The 23741-nt window shown below is 44.8% G+C and overlaps 4 protein-coding genes across 4 annotated transcripts; 2 read left to right on the top strand and 2 right to left on the bottom strand.

The window, feature by feature from the left end:
* The first annotated feature begins 168 nt into the window (after window positions 1-168).
* LOC119651074 (thioredoxin domain-containing protein) lies at window positions 169-20867 on the top strand. The gene is made up of 5 exons (XM_038054415.1): window positions 169-432; window positions 487-811; window positions 20033-20194; window positions 20271-20396; window positions 20466-20867. Exons 1-5 carry the CDS (start codon window positions 297-299, stop codon window positions 20656-20658), a joined length of 942 nt encoding a protein of 313 aa, XP_037910343.1. The 5' UTR covers window positions 169-296; the 3' UTR covers window positions 20659-20867.
* LOC119651073 (U3 small nucleolar RNA-associated protein 15 homolog) lies at window positions 11743-13509 on the bottom strand. The gene is made up of 2 exons (XM_038054414.1): window positions 13349-13509; window positions 11743-13289 (listed from the first exon to the last, which is right to left on the bottom strand). Exons 1-2 carry the CDS (start codon window positions 13436-13438, stop codon window positions 11820-11822), a joined length of 1560 nt encoding a protein of 519 aa, XP_037910342.1. The 5' UTR covers window positions 13439-13509; the 3' UTR covers window positions 11743-11819.
* Window positions 13531-14055, top strand: LOC119651076 (protein kish-A). The gene is made up of 3 exons (XM_038054417.1): window positions 13531-13667; window positions 13738-13847; window positions 13908-14055. Exons 1-3 carry the CDS (start codon window positions 13665-13667, stop codon window positions 14011-14013), a joined length of 219 nt encoding a protein of 72 aa, XP_037910345.1. The 5' UTR covers window positions 13531-13664; the 3' UTR covers window positions 14014-14055.
* On the bottom strand, window positions 14059-14929 carry LOC119651075 (COMM domain-containing protein 10). The gene is made up of 2 exons (XM_038054416.1): window positions 14820-14929; window positions 14059-14767 (listed from the first exon to the last, which is right to left on the bottom strand). Exons 1-2 carry the CDS (start codon window positions 14849-14851, stop codon window positions 14197-14199), a joined length of 603 nt encoding a protein of 200 aa, XP_037910344.1. The 5' UTR covers window positions 14852-14929; the 3' UTR covers window positions 14059-14196.
* Window positions 20868-23741: the final 2874 nt, after the last annotated feature.

The raw sequence follows: 23741 nt of genomic DNA, 5'->3' as shown, positions 1-23741 counted from the left end.
CAAAATGAACCAGGTTCTCATCATTTAAAATGCCATAAAACTTCCAATAAGCAATAAATAATTTAACATTTATTCATAAAATTTTGTTTACAAACATGTTTCTCATGGCTACCGTATTTACCCCCGGTATATTGGCGCTGAAGTAGCGTTGTAAACATGAAATCAACAAGCTGTCACCCAACATCCACGTCTCTCATCGCGATTCTGGCCTGCTTGGAGTACCCGGTTTAACCTTGGTGACTGCAATAATTTCATTGATTTAGGTGCAGCTCTTAAGTGATCCGAATTGAGCAGCTATGGCAGTAAAAATCACCTCCTTTTTCGCACTATTGTGCCTATTTGCCAGTACATACAGTAAATCGCTGGAAAGTGTAAGCGATGATGATTTAGTCCACATAATAAAAAGTGAAGATAACGTCATTGTTCTGTTTGGTAAGAACTTAGCTGAGTTGCTTCTTGCCATGACTAATTAGGGATGTTTTCCAGCCAAAAAAGACTGTGATGATTGTGATAGTTTGGAAACTCACCTTATAAATCTGGAACATGATCTCAAAGACCATTTGGATGCATCGGCAGTGAAGGCTGTGGGAAGTAACATGGTTCGACTGTACAATCCAGCTAAGGAGCCAGCTCTTGTTTACTTCCGCCACGGGATTCCATTGTTGTACGATGGTCCTATTGATGATGATGCCATTCTTCAAAAGTTCATTGATAATAAGGAACCTGTCGTGAAGGAATTATCGGATGAGACTTTTGAACATTTAACCCAAGCTTCGACAGGAGCGACAACCGGAGACTGGTTTGTAATGTTGTAAGTATCATTTTGTTATCATAATAATTCTGAAAATAATCTTTGCTAGTTTACTTCCGAAGGCGTTTTTTTCATCTTGAGGAGGGATTCAGTCAATGAAAATAAGTATAGTTTGGTTGCTCAATCCCTCACAATGTGAAATTCTTCGTAAGCAAACCAATGGCCACAATTCTAAGTTTTCGTTACTTGTTTATAAGGAATGCCACCCAAAAATCTTTCATTATGCTCAATATTTTCGTTTATGTTCCCTGGTCTATGAGCAATTCCCTAAGGCTTTCTTCCTTTACCAACCATCCCATCAACAACAGATGTTAGCACTGTGGAGCTTATTTTTAAAGATGGCTTGCCCCTTTTCGCTACAATAAACGATTTGACTAAGCAAATGATCAAATCTCTCAAAATACTTCATATAATCCGTGCCTGGCTGGTGAGTTAGTTGGTTTACGTTGCTTTGCAGACGGCTTATGCAGGCATAATTAGACCCATTTGCCCCTTTGAAAACCACCGGCTCGACCGACCGTTGTTTCGGCCGCCCTTTTGATCGTTTCCCATTGACTTCGATCTTCAGACCAATCTTGGCAAGCAAATCTTGGCACGATTACTGAGATTGAACTGTGAATTAGTCTCGGTCTTCTTTAAACGGCCCCTAGGGGTCGGGAGAACCCGAGGCAGGGCAGCTGCGGACGTTAAAACGAACGCTTTCACATGCTTCCAGTGCCATCTGCTTGCTGGAAAAGGCCTCAACCTGCCCAGGGAGATCCTCATGGGCTTAGCCCCAACGTCCAGACTGAACACGTGCTCCCCACACTCGAAAACCTTAAAGAGGCCCTTGTATGGTGGCTGCAGCGGCTTCCGGGGGGCATCCTCAACAGAACGTAGGTACAAACTTTGAGTTCCTAAGGATGATGGACCGCCGGCTGTGTGTGACGAGATGGCGGAAGGGGCTTTAATCTGGGAACGGCCACTCGTAGCAAACGCAAAAATCCCGTTTCTCCGAGGCCATTTCTGCTGTCGAGGACCAAGTCGTCTAGGAGTCGAAAGTTCTTCCCATAGCGAAGATGGGAGTGATCACGAATTAAGCTCCTTTTTCACAAGATGCCTTCACCTTAAGACCATTTTCCGCGCACCCAGACCCCCCAATCTATGCACCATTTTGCAGGTCTAAATCTCCTCTACACAAGTTATCACGAATTAAGTTCAGCAGGGCTGGCAGGGGGGCTGTGCGAAGGCCAAGCGAACGTGCGCCATAATAGCTGCTTTCAGCATCCGATGTCAACGTTCTAGTATTCCATTGCACTGTAAGTGTTATGCTGTTGTCCGCTAACATGTCAGTCCCATGAACGTTCTTAGCTCCGAAAAGAGAGTAAATTCAAATTGAATTTCCTGGTTCGTGATGATTACGGCGAGAATACCAAAGTGCGGAATCCACTTTCGACAGAGGGCGTCAACATATGGCTGTCGTTTTGTCCTTCAGGGGTATTGTCTCAGGCCACCGCGTAAACCAATCAATGGTCATGAAGCAAGGTAGATGGTGTGGAAGCGCCTTGTCGAGTTAGAGACCATACCTACTTACTTCCTGCCTTGTGACTTTACACTTTTGGCATGCGATATACTCTCTAGCCCAAGAACTCACGTGCTTGTTCATTGATGGCCAAAAATATTTGCTGAAGACTAGCCGGTTCGTTGTACGAACGCCAGGGTGCGCAAGATCGTGCCCCGTTTCAGAGATTTCATAGTAATTAGAGGAATGTGAACCGAATAGGGAATTCCTTGAACTTGTATTTGGAGTTTCACTGCAGGCTCTGAGGAACTGAGTCATCTTTCTGGGCCACCGCGGTTAGGACTCTCTTTACTGGACACATGTTGAATGTCCGATGTGCACTGGCTGATGTAAGCTAAGTGCCGAAGTTGGCAAGGGGACGCTAACTTCGGTTTTTCGCCGTGAGACAAAAATCAAAGGCTTATTGTCCGTGAACAAGGTGAATGGCCTGTCTTCAAGGGAATATTGGAAGTGCTTGATACTCAGATACGCGGCTAGTAATTCACGATCATAGGCGGTGTAATTCCGTTGAATGGATGGCGACTATTTTGAATTTGCCAGTTTTGTTTCACTCTTTTGTGAAGAACAACGCCTGCTGCGGTAACTAAGGTATCAACGAAGAAGGCTAGAAGTGGATCTTGTTGACAGAGTGCCAAAAGTGTAGCATCTACCAGCTGTTGCTTGGTGGTTTCAAACGGGTTTAAGAGACCACACAGCCTCCTGCGAATCTTTAGGACCAGACAGGAAGGCGATAAGTAATGCCTGGTAGTCATGCGGAATTGTCTGAGCATTCAGGCGTCTATAATTTCCACAAGGTCCCCATTCGCCGTTGGGTTGTAGGACCATATGGAGAAAAGACGACCAACTATACCCTGCTTAAATAACTGTTCAAGTTCAGAGAGACTAAGTTCAGTTGTGATGTTGCGGTATTTTTGAAGGAGTGCACGAATACGTGGATCTGCAACATCTTCAAAAACGATAGAAACAGGTTGAAATTTTCCCTTACGACCTAAGTGACCGAGTGACCCATAGTGGCGCAGGAAATCCACATCTCATATGGGGGCACTGATGCCAGCTAAAATGAAGCACCACTAAAAGGTCCTATGCAAGCCAAGACTCAAGTCTACTTGCCTGTAGCCGTAATTTGCGATGGGCGTGGAGTTTGCTGCCACTAATTTCAGCTTCTGAGGTAAAAGCTTGTTGTTCTGAGGACGGGTATATGAGATAATTGCACCTACTACTACTACTGGGGTCGTATACTGTAAGGCGCCGTATTGCTCCGTTTCGGGGAGAACATCGCCACATACGGCCCCTAGTGGGTATCATCAGCTGGGAGAAGCGTTGAAATTCAAAATACTCCGCATGAAGCCCTGAGTCACGTCGTTCGGGATCCGGGCACCCTCTCGGGTATATCGAAATACGGCTGCAATAAAGCTCCGAGAATCACCTCGACGGCGATAGCAACCTGCGGCACATAGAACCTCAATTGAAACTATCTGTCTGCCGCGCTTGAGACTCCGTGTCATGTACCCACTTTCATTTACATTTAGGGTCACCAAACCGATAAAAATTTCTGCATACACCTGGTGGATCCAACCAGGTGAGTTCTAAACTGCTATCGGAATCCCATGACGAAACCTTCACACATATCCTGCAGCTTTTAGTGTCCAAGGCCAACGTTTCAGCATCCCATTGGACCGTGGATGGTATGCAATGGTCTTGTGACGTTTGAAATCGAGGAGCTTGCCTAACTCCGAGAAAAGAGTAGACTAAAACTATATTCCCGGGTCTGGGATCTTAAGTAATTAACATTACTTATATTTTTATTAAAATATTTAAGCGAACATTTAATATTAATGGTTTTACATATTATTAGTCCTAATTCTAATCAGCGAACTCAACATCAATTCTAGTCAGCGAACTCAACTCCAATTCTATTTTCCAAATCAAAAAGACTTCAGTGTTCTTTTTTCAATTCCCAACTTAATATTAAAAATCAGTGACAGGTCTGAAAAACATAATTACTGCGATCTTCCACTCCCTTGGCGTGCTACGCAAAGTAGATAGATCCGCGCCATCTATATTGCTCGCACTCGCAACATTCGAAATAAATTTCGAATGCTGCGAATCCTGCCGCGCCACATCACTCCGCCCCCAGATGAAACCTAGGGGTTTCAGCGACTGATCCCCGAACTTCGTTCGCCGTTAATCCGCAAAGCGGACACGACGTTGCTTCGGGGCGCACGCGGGTTTCAGCCTGGACAAAGAGACCGCCTTTTTGTGACCACCCATCTCGAGCTGGAAGAAATGTTCTCCCCGCTCGAGAACGCGGTACGGGCCCTCATATGGAGGCTGCAGCGGCTTCCGGACGGCATCCGTTCTGATCAGCACATGCGTGCATGTGTCCAGTTCCTTGGGCGAACAAGCAGGTATGGACGAGTGTCGAGTGGGTGGTGGCGCCTTGATGCGCCGGAGATTGTCCCTCAGCAGACGCACCAACCCCGACCCCGTGAGACCCGATCTCTTGTCGAAGACCGGATCGCTTGGGAGTCTTGGGTTCTCCCCGTAAACCAGCTCCGCGGGGCTGGCAGCAAATTCCTCTCGGCGGGTTGTACGAAGGCCGAGTAGGACGAGAGGCAAGACTTGCGTCCAGGACGGGTCGTCGCGTGCCATAATGGCGGCTTTCAGCGTCCGGTGCCAACGTTCCAACATCCCATTGGATTGTGGGTGGTATGCCGTAGTCCGCTGGCGTTTAAAACCAAGGAGTTTGCCTAACTCGGAGAAAAGGGTGGACTCAAATTGCATTCCCTGGTCAGTGATGACCACTGCAGGGACGCCAAAGCGAGGTATCCACTCTCGACAGAGGGCTTCAGCACATGATTGCGCCGTAATGTCTTTCAGAGGTATTGCCTCAGGCCACCGCGTGAACCTGTCGATGATTGTGAGGCAATACTTAAAACCGTGCGAGTCTCGCAAAGGCCCTATTATGTCGAGGTGTATGGTGTGGAAACGCTTGGTAGTGCGGGGGAATGAGCCCACTTCTTTCCTTACATGCCTGGAGACTTTACACTTTTGGCATGCGATGCATTCTCTGGCCCAGGAATTGATATCCTTGTTCATGGAGGGCCAGAAGTATTTTCCGGTGACTAACCGGTTTGTTGTCCTGATGCCGGGGTGCGCCAAATCGTGAACTGCGTGGAACACTTCCTTGCGAAATGTGGCCGGAATGTATGGCCGAGGTCCCTTTTCCGAGTCTTCGCAGCAGAGCGAGAGGTTTGAGCCGAAGATGGGCAACTCCCGAAATTTGTATTTGGGGTTGGACCTGAGGCTCTGAAGTGCTGCGTCATCCACTTGCGCCTTGGCAATAGCCGAGAAATCGAGTGAGGCGGGGATGTTGACTTCGGAGACACGAGGCAAAGCGTCAGCAACAATGTTGTCCTTCCCGGACACGTGCTGGATGTCCGACGTAAACTGGCTTATGAAGCTCAGGTGTCGAAGCTGACGAGGGGACGCTTTGTCGGGCTTCTGTTTCAAAGCGAACGTGAGAGGCTTATGGTCCGTGAACACTGTGAACGGCCGGCCCTCTAGGGAGAAACGGAAGTATTTGATGGACAGGTATGCGGCGAGCAGTTCGCAATCGTAGGTGCTGTAGTTCCGTTGAGCGGGATTCAACTGCTTCGAGAAGAAGCTCAACGGCTGCCAAACTTGGTCCACCTTTTGGTGAAGGGCAGCACCTACTGCGATGTCAGAGGCATCAACAAAAACGGCTAGGGGTGCATCTTGCAGAGGGAATGCCAAGAGCGTAGCGTCAGCCAGTTGTTGACGAGATTTGTCAAACGCGCAGATAGCCTCTTCAGACCACACGATCTCTCGTGTGTCCTTAGTTTTGGGGCCAGACAAGTACGCGTTCAAAATGGACTGGAGATGGGCGGCCTTGGGCAGGAAACGACGGTAGAAGTTTAGCATGCCCAAGAACCTCCTCAACTCCCTCACTGTCTTTGGACGCGGGAAGCTTGTTATCGCTTGCACCTTGTCTGGGTCGGGCTGTATTCCTTCAGGGGAAATGAAATGGCCGAGGAATCTCACCTGTTGTTGAAGGAATTTGCATTTCTCAACGTTTAGGACTAAACCGGCCTCAAGGAGACGTTGAAAAATGCACTCGAGATGGGCTAAGCGCTCAGACTCAGTGGAAGAAGCGACCAAAACATCATCCAAATATACGAAACAGAATTCGAGGTTTCGCAGGACTGAGTGAATGAACCTTTGAAAGGTTTGCGCCGCATTGCACAATCCGAAAGTCATTCGGGTGAACTCGAAGAGTCCAAAGGGTGTGCATATTGCCGTCTTTGGAATGTCTTCAGGAGCTACTGGGATTTGGTGATAAGCCTTGGTTAAGTCCAAGGTCGAAAAGATGCGGCAATTCGCGAGGTGATGCGCAAAGTCGTGGATGAGTGGAATTGGATATCGGTCAGGAACAGTCTGTGCATTTAGCCTTCTGTAATCCCCACATGGGCGCCATTCGCCGTTTGGCTTAGGGACCATATGCAGTGGGGAAGACCAACAGCTGTTTGAGGGCCTGCAGATACCCTGTTGAACGAGTTGTTCAAACTCTTTCCGTGCAATTGCCAGTTTCTGAGATGGTAGAGGACGCACCTTCGAGAAGATCGGGGAACCAGTAGTGATAATGTGGTGCTGCACATTGTGCTTCACTGGTTTGGAGAGACCACAGTTGGTAGTAATCTGGCTGAACTTTTGGAGAAGTGCCCGAACACGAGAGTCGGTAATGTCTTCTAAAAGAACGGAAAGATTATTGCCTGGGTGAGATACCATATGTCCCGACGAATTAAGGTTGGTCGTGGAATCTATAAGAGACTTGTTTTGCAAGTCCACCAGCAATCCATAGTGACACAGGAAGTCTGCGCCTAGTATGGGGAAGCTGACATCCGCCAGGATGAAACGCCACGAAAACGTCCTACGCAAGCCAAGACTCACGTCCACTTGCCTATACCCGTACGTATTGATGCGGGAGGAATTTGCTGCCGCAAGTTTGAGCGGTTGAGGGAAAAGTTGATGATGCTGGGGTACGGGAAGAACCGAAACCTCCGCACCCGTGTCGACGAGGTAGTTGCGCCTGCTGAGTGGGTCGAAAATAGTTAGGCGACGTGGCGCTGCGTTCTGGGTGGCCGCCGCCAAGACCCCCCGCGGACCTAGTTTTTTGCGGTAGAAGAGAATCTACACGGTAGCGTACATCTTGTCGCTTTATCCCCGAATCTGCGGTGGTACCAGCAAATCCCTGGGTCCGTGGACTGTCTTGACGACCTGCTACCTGATCGCCCTTTTCGGGTGGCAGTCCGTGAGCGTGCTCGCGATCTGGCGCCCGAACGCTGAGCGTCCAACGTCGCCCGCATCTCGGCCATGCTGGCTGTTAACGCAGCAATCTCGCGCCTTAATTCACCCACCTCATCCGACGGTGGTTGAACGGCCGCCAAGGTTGGGCGTACGTACACCTCCTGGACCTGGTCGGCCGTCGCTGCCAGTTCCTCCAAGGAACCGGAGACGCAAGCGAGGATCGCCTGGGTGCCCTCCGGGAGCCGACGCAGCCAGAGCGACTTGATGAGGTCGTCGCCGATCTTGCTCCCACCCAATTGCCTCATTTCACGAAGCAATTGGCTGGGAGTTCGATCACCCAACGTTAAACCCGCCAGCAAGTGGTCTAATTTTGCCGACTCGCTTGCCGACAGGCGCCTGATCAACTCGCTCTTGAGCTGCACGTACGATGTCGACTTCACCACGTCGGACACCAGAAGTATGGACTCTTCGTCCAGGCCGACCACCGCGTAGTTGAAGCGGGTCGCGTCCGATGTGATGCCGGACATTTGGAATTGTGCTTCCAAATGCACGAACCACAGCTCGGGGTTCCGCCGCCAAAACGGAGGAACGCGTACGGCGAGGGCGGTCACTTGTGGGTCCGATGGGCCTGGCGCGTCTTTATTGTCAAACGACATTTTTCTTAAGTACGAGATGTAGACGCGGTGAGTTTATACTGAATCACGGTGAACTTTACACCGACACGGCAGGCCGCACCCACAAATGCACGCACGAAACGAGAAAAAAACGAAGCGGACGCTATCCAGCGCAGACCAAAAACACCACCAATGAGAATGGAGGACTCGCGATGCTAAATACCTGCACGCCGTCTCTTGCAGCGATTTCAATTTTTTTATTACTATTTTTTTTAACTGAATAAATAAATAAATATTATATATAAATGAATAATAATTTCACTTAAGTATAACTCCTTGACGGCGGCGCTGGTCGAGTTTGTCGGCTGCAGCTAGGGCGTTGGCGGTGCTGGGGACGTCCGTTTGTTGCTGTTGTTGATCGTTGTGGCAATGATGACTAGTCCGGTGCGTGAAAGGTGTTGTGCAGGAGGGCGTGCGTACGGGAAGTCGCGTAAAAATCTACTTCTGGAGAGGGTCCGACGTGTGTCGCGCAGTACACTGTGTAGAGAAGGTTTTCTCGCGTTTTTTCTTGCCTCTGCTCCGACTCGGGATGTGAAGATGCGACACGTTTTCGTGATGTTTACCACATCACTCCACACTCAACTGTAGATGCGAACGCGTGAAAATCGCTTGCCGTACGTTCTACTGATGTTTTGGAAGGATTTCTCAGTCTTTGGAAGTTCTATTTCTGCCGTGTTGCTCGGACGAATTTTTGTCGTTAATAGAACTTCACCAATGTCGGCGATGGTGGACAATTATTCACTTTTAATATTGACTTAGAGTGAAATACAATTAACTTATAACAACTAAAACGGCGGCACCTGCTGAGGAGGCGGCGATGGTGGCGGAGCCTTCGGCTCCTGCTGCGATAGCGATGGTTGCAGCGGTGATATTGGTGTCGGCTGCGACGGTAGCGGCTACGGCGGTGACGGCGGCGGCTTCGACCTCTGCGGCGATGGTGGAGCTGAGTGCGGCGGCGAAAGTGGCTGCGGCAGCGATGGCGGCTGCGGCTGCAGAACTCTTACTTATCTCCAATCGGTTGTTGCGGCTGCCTGCTGAGCGATTGTGCAGGTTCTGGGAATTCGGGATCTTAGTTGTTGATGCTGTTGGTGCGAGTTCCGGGGTCACCAATTAAGTAATTAACATTACTTATATTTTTATTAAAATATTTAAGCGAACATTTAATATTAATGGTTTTACATATTATTAGTCCTAATTCTAATCAGCGAACTCAACATCAATTCTAGTCAGCGAACTCAACTCCAATTCTATTTTCCAAATCAAAAAGACTTCAGTGTTCTTTTTTCAATTCCCAACTTAATATTAAAAATCAGTGACAGGTCTGAAAAACATAATTACTGCGATCTTCCACTCCCTTGGCGTGCTACGCAAAGTGGATAGATCCGCGCCATCTATATTGCTCGCACTCGCAACATTCGAAATAAATTTCGAATGCTGCGAATCCTGCCGCGCCACAGATCCATTCTCAACAGAGGACCTCGTCACATAATTATTTCGTAATGTCAGTCAGAGGTATTGCTTCAGACCAACGCACAAACCTACGAATGATTGTGAGCCAATACTTGTTTCCGTGCGAGTCTCGCAAAGGGCCAATAATGCACTGTCTGGCCCAAGAGTTTACGTCCTTGTTCAAGGACGACCAGAAGTATTTTCCGGTGACTAACCGGTTTGTCGTCGTTATGCCTGGGTGCGCAAGATCGTTGACTGCTGAAATTCTTCCTTTTCGGAATAAATGGCCTAGGTCCCTTGGCTGAGGTCTCGCAGAGTAAGTAGGAGTTTGAGCCGAAGATAGGAAACTCCTTGAACATGTATTTGGAGTTTGCCGTCTGGCTCTTTGAATCGTCTTTCTGGGCAACGGCGATTGCTGTATAATCGATCGCATCGGAGACTGTAACCTCCGGTGATGAGCGGCCTTGAGCAGGAAACGACTATAGAACTTTAACATGCCCAAGAACCTTCGCAGATTCTTGACCGTGGTTGGCATTGGGGAGAACTTTACACTTTAAGTTGAAAGTATTTTTCACAATAAATCTGGCCGACGATTTGGTCTCAAACGGTACAAGAGGTCAGTCTTCATCCACTGTCAGAGAAGCGCACTAGGTGGTGCCGAAGATGATGATGCTGTGAGTTAAGTAAAATTCAAAGGTGCTTTTGGTACCGCTATCATTAGATGATCTCGAGAATGGAGGGTACTGGAGCCGACTAGGAAAATATTTTAAGAAAATAGATTTCGGATGTGTTCGAATGTGGTGGACTACGTCCGCACTCGCCAGCGCGGAGATCGGAATAAGAAGCAAGTAGAAGTGTAACGCGCCGGCCTCGTGACTGGTCGCCAGCTGTGTCGGCAATAGCCCAGTACATCGGCGAAAGTATTCTTACCGCTGGCAATACAGTCGATGGTTCTTGCCTCTGATGTGCCGCCACACAATTATGGGATGGAAGCACTTCGACTCACTGCGGCCACAAGAAATTCGTTCCATCTTCGTTGTCTTCTTTCTTTGGTGGTTACATCATCTGTTTTCCCGATCCAAGACATTCTTCCCAACTCAAAATGACACAAACCAAACGGTTCTAATAGCCTCCCCTGCATCAGTTGTTTTCCTGGATCTTTTTTTTTTAAAGCACTAAATCGAACTCCCTGTCCTGTCCAGCTCATCAGCTGTCCATCCAATCAGCCGGTCTCAGTGCCAATAATCCTCATTCCATGAACATGACCCTGAACTTAGAAGTTCAAGTCGGCTCAGTGACAACATCAACTCCCCATGCCACGTCCAGAAAGTAAAGAACGGCTGGAGCATACATTCAACAACACGGTGATCCATTCGATATGTTGGAACATTTTGTTGCGAAAACAACAACATTCCAAAATTAACTACAAGCATTTTTGGAATTGTTCGAATGTAATTAAATTTTTGGGGTTAGGGGAAAGCCACCAGTTGTTAGGTTTTTATTAAAAAATAAATAAAAGTAAAAGTTAAATGTTGAACGTTAAAATTGAAATGTAGGCATGGGAATTGGTAAATTAGGAAAGAAAATGGATAATTAGGAAGAAAATGAAGGAGTATTGCATATTATTAAATGCATCCCCCCTGGACAAGGCAAAGAAAATTTTCTATGTGTTGCAAAGCTGCGGACACTAAAGGTTATTCGGGCTATTCATCTCAACAGTTCAAAAAGGCTCTTTAAAAAGAATCGGCGTTCTGCGACCCATCGCATCAAATAGGTTCGATTCTATTGTAATCTACGAAAAGTCCAGAGTATTTTTTGCAAAGGCGATTCAGAAGATGTAGGAAGCTTGGGGCTGATATATTTGATCATTGAATTGAATGTTCTTCACATGTACTAGTATTTAAGAAAAGACGCTGAGATGAATAACATTCAAAACCAATAAGTTTTCTTTTATCAAGCACCTATTTTTACATTAAAATTAAAATTACAAAATTTGTCACATCAAACTAACTACTGATGAAGCTTTCGCCTTTTCCGATTGTCGTATGTTCGTTGTGTCCTTTGTGAATTGTATGCTTTCATCCCTATTTTCTGAAATGCTAGCGGCGCCTATTATCAGCTCCAGGGCTCCTTGGAGTTCCAGCAAATCATAAGTCAAATCAACCTCGGACCTCAGGGCTTTTGCTAAGTTTATAAAAAGTTTCCCGATATCACCCGTAAACTGATCAAATTCATCCTCGTATACTTCCAACAAAACTGCAGCCGCGTCTGTTAGAACCCTCATGAATCGATGTTCGCCAATATGTTTTAATATGAAACGAATTATTGTGCCCAGGGATGTGTGATTCCGACCAGCGAGGGCGCGGTGTAAACCTTTTCTATGAATCAGTTCCTGTAGCACGCTGACCGTTATGTGTGGAGACTTGTGTGTCACGTAAGCTCGCATAACACAATCCAACGCCTTTGAATATTCAAATTTACGAAGATGGTGATTATACTTGGCCTCTGTGCCGTGAGTGGATTCTGGAACAACCTGGTCCACGTGCATCGAACTAATCAGGGCTCGCTTCTTTTCTACTTTTACTTCTTTGTCAGATTGTTCCATGTTCTGTATGGATACCAACCCATCAACCATGCCTACGACTAACGTCTGGTCTTCTGGTGCTACGCCCAAACTTAATATCGAATTAGGAAAGTCCATGTTGTGAACCTGTTGGTATGTTGCCACATCGTACACTTTAACATGTCTGTCTAAGCCACCGGATAGGATACGCCTTCCATTACTGGCCAGTTTCAGTGTTGTTACGGTTTTATGATGTTGAGAGAGTCTTGCTAAAAGTTTGCCTCCTGCAAGCACATCCCATACTTTTACTTCGGTACCTCCAGCACTCAAAAAGATACCGCCCGTAGGCAAAAACAGCAAACTTTCAACCGGACTGCCATGGTCGACACTGAACACGGCCGAATCAGTTCGTGTGTCGTACATTTTGATGGCATTGTCATAGCCTCCGGACAGAATGATATTTGGTGACGTGGGGTTAACACTGCCTGCTCGAATGTAATCACTATGTCCTTCGAACGAATTGATGGTTTTCTCTGTGGCAATATCCCAAAGTCGCACGGTCTTATCGTCCGAGAAACTCGCAACTTTAAGTAAATCCTCTGTGAAAAAGGTTCGATGAACCGCAGCCTTGTGACCGCGGAAAAATCGTAAAACATTTCGGCTAGACACATCGAATAACTTCACGAAACCCTCCTCGTCACCAGCTACTAAAAGGCGTCCATCTTTCCTGAAGCAGCCTCCGTATGCGTTCGATTGGAAGCGAGACAGATTCTTAGCTACAAGTTTGGTAATCGGGTTGTATATCTGCACTCGCACAGAACATGTTACTGCAAAATAGTGGGGCTCAACCGGGCTGAAATCTATGTAGTCGATCGCTCCAAACTCCTTCACCAGTGTGGGAACCTGCGGAATAGATAGTCGGAGTGAGGTTATGCCGGTGGATAATCAAGTTTACAACTCACGCTTAGTTTCTTCCAATAAACGAGGTCGGGTGTAATGGCGGGCCCAGTTTTGATGTACTTATTCGTATTAATTGCTTTGAACCAGGACATTTTGGCTTTCTGCCTGACTCCACTCACACACTGCGCCTGAGTGGCGTTGAAACCAAAACAAACTACCCTTCACGTGGCTGTCAACTTGCCGTGTTTATATTCCAGATCCAGGTTTCACTATTGTGAATATCATTGACTTTCATATGTGGAGTGAATTAAACGTCAATTTGCACACGTCATTCGAATCTTTAATGGTCAACACCGGGCCCATCCAAAAACAGTAGAAATGGTGATTAATTTCATGAAATATTCCTTTGTTCCGCTTATTTTAACCGAAAACATTCCACTTATTCCCGTAGAGTGCTTTGTTTAACTTCCAAAGCCTGCTGACAGTCATATTGCTGATGATATGCACCTGCGCGTATTTGCGCTCGCTGTTTCCCAACATTATGGACCGGAACAAGACTGGGTAGACCTTCACTGATTTGTCAGATTTCATCTTAATTCTAAACGTTTTCTGTATATTTAGAATGCTGGGGATATTCTGGAAACTAGCTAGGATTGGCGAGAGGAAGTCACCCTATGTTGCGTGTGCGTGCGTTCTAATGGCGTTATCCATTCTGTTTTGGTCGTAATTTGTTAAGCTTATACACAAAATAAAACCTCATTCCAAAGTGCTATTTTCGTATCTATCGAATTATGTTTATTGATAATCTTATACCTAGGAGAATAATAGCGTTGGATCACGAGCATTAAACAGTTTTCTGGGACTAATTTGGAACGAGATTTTTGTGGCTATTCATATTTTGGCACGGCTCTTATTTGGCAGCAGTTCTCAATGCGTCCAGCTCGTTTTGGATATTCTCTAGTTGACTGTAAAATCCTGCGAGCTCTTCATGGTTCATTTCTAAGTTAATCGGCGCGTCCTTGGAGGTGTATAACTGCAGTACCCCCAAAACTGCCTTCTCCCTTTGTTGATAATGCGAAGATGTCTGCACCTTTAACTGCCATGCAACGTCTTGCAGTTCATTTATGCCCGCATTGCCGGCTTCGAGATTATCCAAGATTGGCTTTGTGTTCTTGACCCACTTCTTAATTATCGCCTCCACTTTGTCCTCCTTCAACTTGAGCTTGTCCCGCAGTTCATGCTGGAGCTTGGTCGGCATTATCACAAAGGTCGAGGTGCGTTTGAGAATGTATGAAAGCGTTTTGATGAGCAGGAGAAAGTCGGCGCGCGGTACTCCAACTAGTTTCTCGAGTTCTTCTAAAGCCGTTTCGCGCTCGTCATGATCCTCCTCTACCGGACTCATGTTTTTGTGCACATAGTCGAGCACAGTACAGAACACGTCACTGTTCAAACTGTTGATGATGTTGATGCCCTCTCGAGCCCTGAAACAACAAATCATCATTAGGCACATTAATTTCAGTCGTAGTTTTTTACCTTTCAGTGATTTTTATCCAATTCAAGCTCATTGCTGGGAGTATTTGGATGTTTCCATCGATGGTATAACAGTTTTCGGAGACTGCTGTCAGTCGTAGGATTGACAGTGAATGGTTATATTCTAACAGTTCAAGAAGTGGTGCTGCCAGATACATATTCATTTTGCTATTGCAAGAAAATTCTTTCTTCTAAAAATCGTGGAATATTAAAAAGCAAATTATTTATCCTGTGTTGATCCACAACAAGTTACTTGCGAAATACTATGATACATAAACTGCATATTATTGTGAACACGAAAAACAACGAATACTCTTCTAATACTTTGACTTTATATGACAAAAGACGGTCTGTAATAATTTATTAAACCCAATGGTCAATCGAGTATCCAGTCTTCACTCAAAGTACAAATGTTGGTTTGCCGAAACCATTTGAAAAAAGTCCAGGAGAGTATGATAGGTACAGGTACATAAACACTCGTTGAATCGGTTCAGCAAACTCCAAATTAAAGATAAAAAACGTACATACTGCTGAGGAGATTAAACTACCAAAAGTCTATGCCAACCTACTGATACGAACGTAATTGTTTCACACAAGTTAATTCCTTAAACTTTGACGAAACGAAAGTGCATGTCCGAACAATTTTTTTTTGTCAATGACACTTGCTGTCTTCTTCAGCGGAAAGTGCATGTCTTTAGCGGAGTCAACTATCGGGAAATCATCACAGAATGAGTACCTAAGTCAAATCAGGGTAATAATCTCGGGCGAGCGCAATGCTGACCATCTTGAATGAAGTGCTCTAACACACTTCAAGGCCCTGATCCAACATGTATTGTTGCGTCAACAATTATTATTATTATTATATTATCCATTACTGGCTCTGCCATGCAGTGGAATCCACTTCCAGTGGTTCGCCATGGAAATATTGAGGCAGAGCAGTGCAGACTTCTTGGAAAGACCTGAAGCATACTTTATCGAACCAGCAACGATCTCCCGGCAGGTCCCTGCCGCTGACAGAGATGCTGGCATCATCTCACTAGGGTCGTTCGTCAAAAACTTTGTCTTATTCAGATTCATTCGCAGACTATGCTTTCTGATCATTTCATTTGGGAGTTGTTCGAAATCAGCTTTGTTGTGAGACGCAAATGATAATATAGTTGTCATGTGAGGTATAGTGCATCAACCACAACTACGCGCAATTGCTCGCGGTTCGCTAAACTTCGCTTCAGCTCCCCGACACTTCCCGAGATGCCCGCCCTCCTCCACTGTTCTACGCTAAGTACTCTTCGAGGGACCTACTCGTTAGTAATCCTGGGAGAGTTGGATCCACTGCGTAGCATAGCTAACAATACAATAGTCATCATCATCAATGGCGCAACAACCGGTATCCGGTCTAGGCCTGCCTTAATAAGGAACTCCAGACATCCCGGTTTTGCGCCGAGGTCCACCAATTCGATATCCCTAAAAGCTGTCTGGCGTCCTGACCTACGCCATCGCTCCATCTTAGGCAGGGTCTGCCTCGTCTTCTTTTTCTACCATAGATATTGCCCTTATAGACTTTGTGGGCTGGATCATCCTCATCCATACAGATTAAGTGACCCGCCCACCGTAACCTATTGAGCCGGATTTCATCCACAACCAGACGGTCATGGTATCGCTCATAGATTTCGTCGTTCTGTATGCACGGAATCGTCCATCCTCATGTAGGGGGCCAAAAATTCTTCGGAGGATTCTTCTTTCGAACGCGGCCAAGAGTTCGCAATTATTCTTGCTAAGAACCCTAGTCTCCGAGAAATACATGAGGACTGGCAAGATCATTGTCTTGTACAGTAAGAGCCCTATGGTGAGACGTTTCGAGCGGAACAGTCTTTGTAAGCTGAAATAGGCTCTGTTGGCTGACAACAACCGTGCGCGGATTTCATCATCGTAGCTGTTATCGGTTGTGATTTTCGACCCTAGATAGGAGAAATTGTCAACGGTCTCAAAGTTGTATTCTCCTATCCTTATTCTTCTTCTTATTGACCAGTGCGGTTTGATGTTGTTGGTTGATTCGTCTTCGGTGCTGACGTTGCCCCATATATTTTGTCTTGCCTTCATTGATGTGCAGCCCAAGATCTCGCGCCGCCTGCTCGATCTGGATGAAGGCAGTTTGTACATCTCGGGTGGTTCTTCCCATGATGTCAATATCGTCAGCATAGGCCAGTAGTTGGGTGGACTTAAAGAGGATCGTACCTCTTTCATTTACATCAGCATCACGGATCACTTTCTCGAGGGCCAGGTTAAAGAGGACGCATGATAGGGCATCCCCTTGTCGTAGACCGTTGTTGATGTCGAATAGTCTTGAGAGTGATCCTGCAGCTTTTATCTGGCCTCGCACATTGGTCAGGGTCAGCCTAGTCAGTCTTATTCATTTCGTCGGGATACCGAATTCTCTCATGGCCGTGTACAGTTTTACCCTGGCTGTGCTATCATAGGCTGCTTTAAAGTCGATGAACAGATGGTGCAACTGTTGTCCATATTCCAACAGTTTTTCCATCGCTTGCTGGAGAGAGAAAATCTGATCTGTTGCTGATTTGCCTGAAGTGAAACCTCTTTGGTATGGGCCAATGATGTTCTGAGCGTATGGGACTATCCGGCCTAGCAAGATAGAGGAGAATATCTTATATGTAGATGGTACTCAGCAACGTGATACCTCTATAATTGCAGCACTGTGTGATATCTCCCTTTTTATGTATCAGACAGATAATGCCTCGTTGCCAATCGTCAGGAATTGGTTCATCAACTTGTGCTCAAGGTATGGGACAGTGAATCAATGCCTGACGACGACGTATTTGCCATAGTAAAAAAAGATTAATTTATCAACACTCTGACGGAAATCAACAATATACATCCAAAAATCAAATTCACCATGTAAGTGGAGCAAATGGATCCCTGCCATTCGAATTCGAAGTTTATAGGAAACCAATAGCAATCCAGCGGCTTCAGCACATACTCTAGCAAGAGAAAATGGCGCCGTATAATTCTGTGGTACACAGGCTCAGCACAACCTCCAACTAGTGCAGGTTTCGATAAGGAAAACAAGTACATTCACGGCATAGCTGAGAAGAATGAGTACAGGGAGATCACGATTGAAAAGCGAATTAGGCGGATCAGCCAGGCCGTTTCCATAAATAAAAATTGAACACAAAAGTGATTAATACCAACAGAGATATCATGGTTAAGAGAGGAATAGATAGCGAAAAGGATGCATTAAAAAAGGAAGAAAAAATTGTCATGTATAGAATAAATTGTAGTGACTGCGACAAAGTCTACATAGGCCAAAGCAAGGGGCTCATCGCGACGCGATTTCAGGAACACGTCAAAGAAGCGGGATGCGGTAAAAGACGAGGAGCCAACACGATAAGATCAGCAGCGGCCACGCACATTATGGAAGAGGGATAATTCAGTAACAGCAAACCACTTGGAACGAGTCGGACATGTAAATGAGACTCATACATTGGACGCATGGGAAAGCCTAGAAATAATGATGAGCGACCCGGAAAAGCAATTTAATACGAGGAGAATGATCGCCTACAACACTAACAATCGTATTACTTATGAAGCGATCCTTAATGAGTGGTACTAATGTAATAATAACACTGAAAAGAACTATATGAGTATAAAGTTGTTTTGCGGCTTTTACTTTAAAATAAGGGAAAATGAGACAACCGCTTAATAAACGATGTGTTGCCCATTATAAGGTCGTACATGCTGAAAAAATCAATACTACGCTTAATAACCCATTGCGTATTACAAAGTTTTTATCCCGATGATACCTGTTGCCGTCTGCCCTTTCACCGACATAACCATATAGTCAGTAGCAGGCAAATTACAGATCTTTATGTCGAGTAGTTGCCAAAATGTGTCCTTCTCGGTATCGAACTGTCGTGTCTATGGTGCGTATGCCCTGAAAAAAATGAATCAGCTGAGATAATTGTGGGCTTCATCAGCCGATCATCAAATCGCTCGTCCAACTTAATGACATCACGGTAACCGTCCGAAATTGCAATACGAACACCATATTGAGTCCGTAGGCGTTGGATATCGCAGCTTTCGGCATCGCACCAACGCAGATATCGATGCGCCTCTTCCGAAAGACCTTGCAAGTTCTTCAGTCTTAGCCGTAAAGGTATCAATATTAAGCGTGCAGACAATATCAATTCTATCATTAATTTTAAGAATGACGAAGTCAAAAGGTGTAGACTTAAAGACAAGATAAATTCTACAAAATTTTCCAACCGGAAAATCTGGAAAAAAATTTAATGATGCAAATATTTAGGTCTCAAAGCACCCCTATTCTGAAATTTGCTCAAATAAAGTTAATAATACAAGATGAACCATGTGTTTGTGAACATTTAAACAAAAATATATAAAAATATCACGACTTGATGCGTTCGTCACATTGTAATGGCTTAATGGGTTTGGCCGCTGGCCTAACCACTACCCTGAATGGCCGGAGACGACCAACATGGGGTGAGCTTTCGCCTACTACTGTTCTACCTGACCGCGTTATCTTTGTGATACCTTAAGAAATACTAATTGATCGCAGACTCCTGTGTAACTTTGGGTGTTCTTCAAGCTTTATTCTCGGCGCTTCCCACTACGTATAAATGATTTTGCAACTGGAGCTATTTTCTAATGTGTGGCTTGCCTGCAGCATCGCTTCCTTTGAAATTATGTAATCGCGACTGCCTTCAAATAAATAAATACTTGTGTTGAGATTTGCAGAAGACCCCAAGAGCCCCAAGAGATTTCCTATAGATGATAATTTAATCAAGAGCTTCTAGCGACATTTGTATATCTACGGAGCAGAGTGAAGTGAACAATAACAACGCTAGAAAAATGTGGATATTTTATGGTAGTCATGTTAATTCTAAATGGAAAAATTACTGATCCTTTTTCTCTAAACTTCCAATTTTAGAATGAGTACTTCTGCACCTTTCATTTTGGGTCTGGAACCAGATTTATGCTCTGACAAAATTTTTCGTTGGGAATTACATTAAACTGAAATTGAGAGATGCATGATCACATTTAATCTCATATGCTTTTCCACCAATTTTTATGTCTTTCTAAATTGAAATTTATATAAACCCACTTTTAATGTGAAGACATTTGTTGTAGGTTTTTTTTAACAAGTTATGATAATTAAAATTTGTCTACTTTTCTTATAAATGTAGCTACTCTCAGGACTGCATCGATTGCCAACGGCTGTCTGCGGTATGGGAAGGACTAGGTGCCAACTTGAAAAACCGTGTTAATGTTGCTCGCGTTAATCGCCTTAGTGCAGGCATAGCAACTGCGAAACGGTTTGGCGTAGACAAGTCTCCAGAGTTCATTTTGTAAGTATATTATTATTAAGGATGAACCCTCCAATTGCTAACTATTGGATATTGATTCCTCATTTGCAAATTTCAGCATTCGTCAAGGGAAATTCTACCGCTACGAAACTCCGAAATACGACATTAAAACTTTCACGGCATTTGCCCAAGATTGGTTCCGCAACGCAAGAGCTGATAAGGTTCCAGTTCCAAGCTCGCCATTGTAAGATACTCGCAATCGGGATTCTTTTTCTAGAGAGCAAATCTACAATTGTTGTTTCATTTATTTCAGTGACAGTCTCGTTACTGCCTATGCCGACCATCTGAAAAGAGGAGTGGAATACGGAAAGTCACTCTACAAAGTCTATCCATATGCTGTTTATGGAGCTGTAGGAGGTGTTGGTTTGATTCTCTTGTCATTAGTATTCTCCAAATTCCGAGCTGCGAAAAAAGCAGGAGCCAAAGCGACAAAGAAAGCCAAGTGAAGCCTAAAGCTAGAATAGAGGGATCGTTTGCCTAATACTTGAACTTCGCATTGAAATGTGAAAAGTCTTTTTTGTACTTAGGATAAGAGATGAATTTGAGAGAAAATATATTTCCATGTCGACTTTTTATATGAAGCAGCGAAAGCAATATCTTATAAAATAAATATTTTAGTTACCTTGGGTAGGAGAGTAGGATTTTTATCATCATCGAAAAAAAATTTCAATAATAGAAAATACTCATGAATACTTCCAGCCATAAAGGCATCGTTTAGCCCATATTTGAATGAGTAACGATTTTAAATTTTTAATATTTCTACTGTAACTAGATATAAAATACATCACTAATTTCTAAATTTGTTTCATCGTTTTTGTACATAGAATTATTTTCGAGAAAGTAGCCTTCTAGTAACTGTTCGATCATTGCGGGCGACTTCAATGGTCATGCATTTGAAAAGGCAGAAGGCAACAGATGCCATGGGGAGAAAGGACTTGAAGCACGTAATGAGGATAGCGAGCAGCGTATAGTCGATTTTGCCATTTGGGAACAGTAAAACGCAAATTAATATATTTCCATAAAACGCCGGCATTTCATCATCATCACCGACTGCAGTTTCCTATCAGACCACCAAACTTCAACATCAGCCGGTAATTGCTGTCTCCAAAGAAAAAACAGCGTGAGAAACACACTAACCCGCAGCGCATTAGATGGTGGCGATTTCATGAGAAAAAAAGAAGAAACGATCTCACTTGCACCATTACCAATCATTACGAATATCGAAGAATCGTGGAACTGTTTTAAAAACACGACCCACAAAGTGGTCTATGCACCGCTCGCAGTCACCAAGCAAAGTAAGCGGTTCATCAACCGAAATACTTGGCTTTGGAATGATGCATTTTACTCGGCCAATCATCAGGCATAAGGCAGTTAGGCCTGAAGGTGTCACCCTCAAAAGCCTGACAAACGCGACTAAAAGCAAAAAAAAACGCGAACTACGCCTTGGATATGTATTAACCTCACGACTCCGAGCTTTGACTATTTAAAACGGTTTATGATTTCCCACGCCCCTCGACAATCGTATCCGATGTCCTTAGAATGCTCTCTTTCTCCAACTCGAGCATGAATTGCGGCAATATAAGCTGGACCTTGTGGACCTAAGCGAAATAAGATGATGGAATCCTAGAGAGTGCTTGCGGCATTAGGCTTTTGTACTCTCTAAAGCCAAGCGATAGGAGACGCGAATCCCTGTCGACTGCTGCTGACCAATCCCGCAAGCTGCGCTCTCTGAGTTGATTTTGATAGGATCTTAACTGCAAGATTCCGTTTGTGTGTCACTACTGGCTACTGTATCTACACGCACGAAAATAGAAAGTCGGCTTCTCATCTCAATATGGGCCGTCTCTGCTCCGTCGATTTCGACAACGTCAACAGAGAGTGCATCTAGAGTGCTCTACGCAGAAGAATATACTAGTGTGTTTACCCATTGGCTCAAAGTATGTTTTCTTTACACTAATGACCCCGGGATCCGTCAGTGTACCGGGTAATTAGTTGCTGGTTTAAGCTGTGTGTCACTACCACACTCTCCCAGTTTGCGCTGTTACTACAAAATATTTAAAATTTCTTACCGAAATGCAACCTCGTTGTCATGTTATCCCTTGGTATAAGTGATTTGGGGTACCACCTAGAAGGAAAAGAATAGAAAGAATGTCTATTTTCTTCTGCTTTAGATAGCTCCTCGCCTCACTGATACTCCCGGTCATTTTAAAGATCACCGTCCTTGCTGCATCTGTATGTGAAGATGGAGAGGAATTAATCCCAGAAGGATTTAGGTATGTCCTCATTGCTCCACTGATACACATCCAAGCCAGTATTTGAAGTTTGTGTAACTCCCTGGTTCTTTTGCTGAGTGCAGTTTTTTCTGCCCAGATTACCGATTCCTAGGTAATCATTAACCGTCATATTCCAGTACATATCTCTTCCCTGCTATGGACCTGCACGTCATCAGAGCCCTCGTACCTTATCGACATGTGTTTCCAATTCCCAAATCTTTAACCTCTATTTCTCGTTTCACTTCCATACCATGAAATCTAATGGCTCTCAGGTGACTAAGCTTACGCTTCCTAGTGAATGGTACTATGGTGGCTTTGGTCAGATTAATGCGCAGATCGGCCTTCCTACACCACGTACTAGCAATTCGTGGTTTAGTTTGGATTCTATCACATAGGGTATCCTTATAGTTATCCCTACAGACGAAAACAATGTAGTCAGCGTAACCCTGCACTTTTATTCCAGTGTTTCTATTTGCGTGCTCTCTAACACTCTGCCTATCCAGAAGGCCAGGGTGTTTCCCCATTATTTCCTCTTGTGCGATGTTTTATCGATTTTCAAAAATGCACGTCGAATACATCCGTCAGCGGATACAGTACAGTTTCGGTTGTCCGTTCTGCTCGGTAAGCATGTCGACACTGATGTAGGGGATTGCGCTTGAAAACGTTAGTTCTAATATAAATATCTATGACCTTCGTCCACCGTTTTAAGTACGAACAATGTTAACAAATTAGTCTGAAAAATTTGGAATGAAAAGGATCCTTTTTGCCTGTTTTTGGAATGAAGTTCACTTTTGCCTTCTTTCATGTCCTTGGTATATATCTCAAGGCTATGCTATTATACTTCTTACCACTCTTAGAAGAGACTCTTAAGATGAATTATAGGCCTGGAATAGTACGAAGGTGCCATCTACTCCAGGGGTTAAATGTTCCCACTGCCTACCTTACCCCAGTTTCTGAGCATATCTCTTTTGCTGTTCTACCGGTCGGTAGAACCCCAGGAAATGAGTGCTAAGAGGCAGATGTACATATACTATGTTCTCCTCATTCTCGGTAAATATCCGATCTTCCTTCTTCAAACAGATATAAAATATTGTCCTGTCTTTAGCTATAAATTTGTATGTTTCTGTGTTCTATCCCTTCATAGAATTCCCTGAAACTGTGCCGTTTTGCTTCCCTGAATGCGTTGCTACACGCCTTCAGTGTATTTTTGTATCCCAACCAGTCTCCGGTCTATTTTGCACGGTTGAAGGGTTTTC

Source organism: Hermetia illucens, chromosome 3 (assembly GCF_905115235.1).
Source record: "Hermetia illucens chromosome 3, iHerIll2.2.curated.20191125, whole genome shotgun sequence".
Classification (NCBI taxonomy): Eukaryota; Metazoa; Arthropoda; class Insecta; order Diptera; family Stratiomyidae; genus Hermetia; species Hermetia illucens.
Note: the sequence above shows the minus strand (reverse complement) of the source record. Positions and strands in the feature narration are given on the sequence as shown.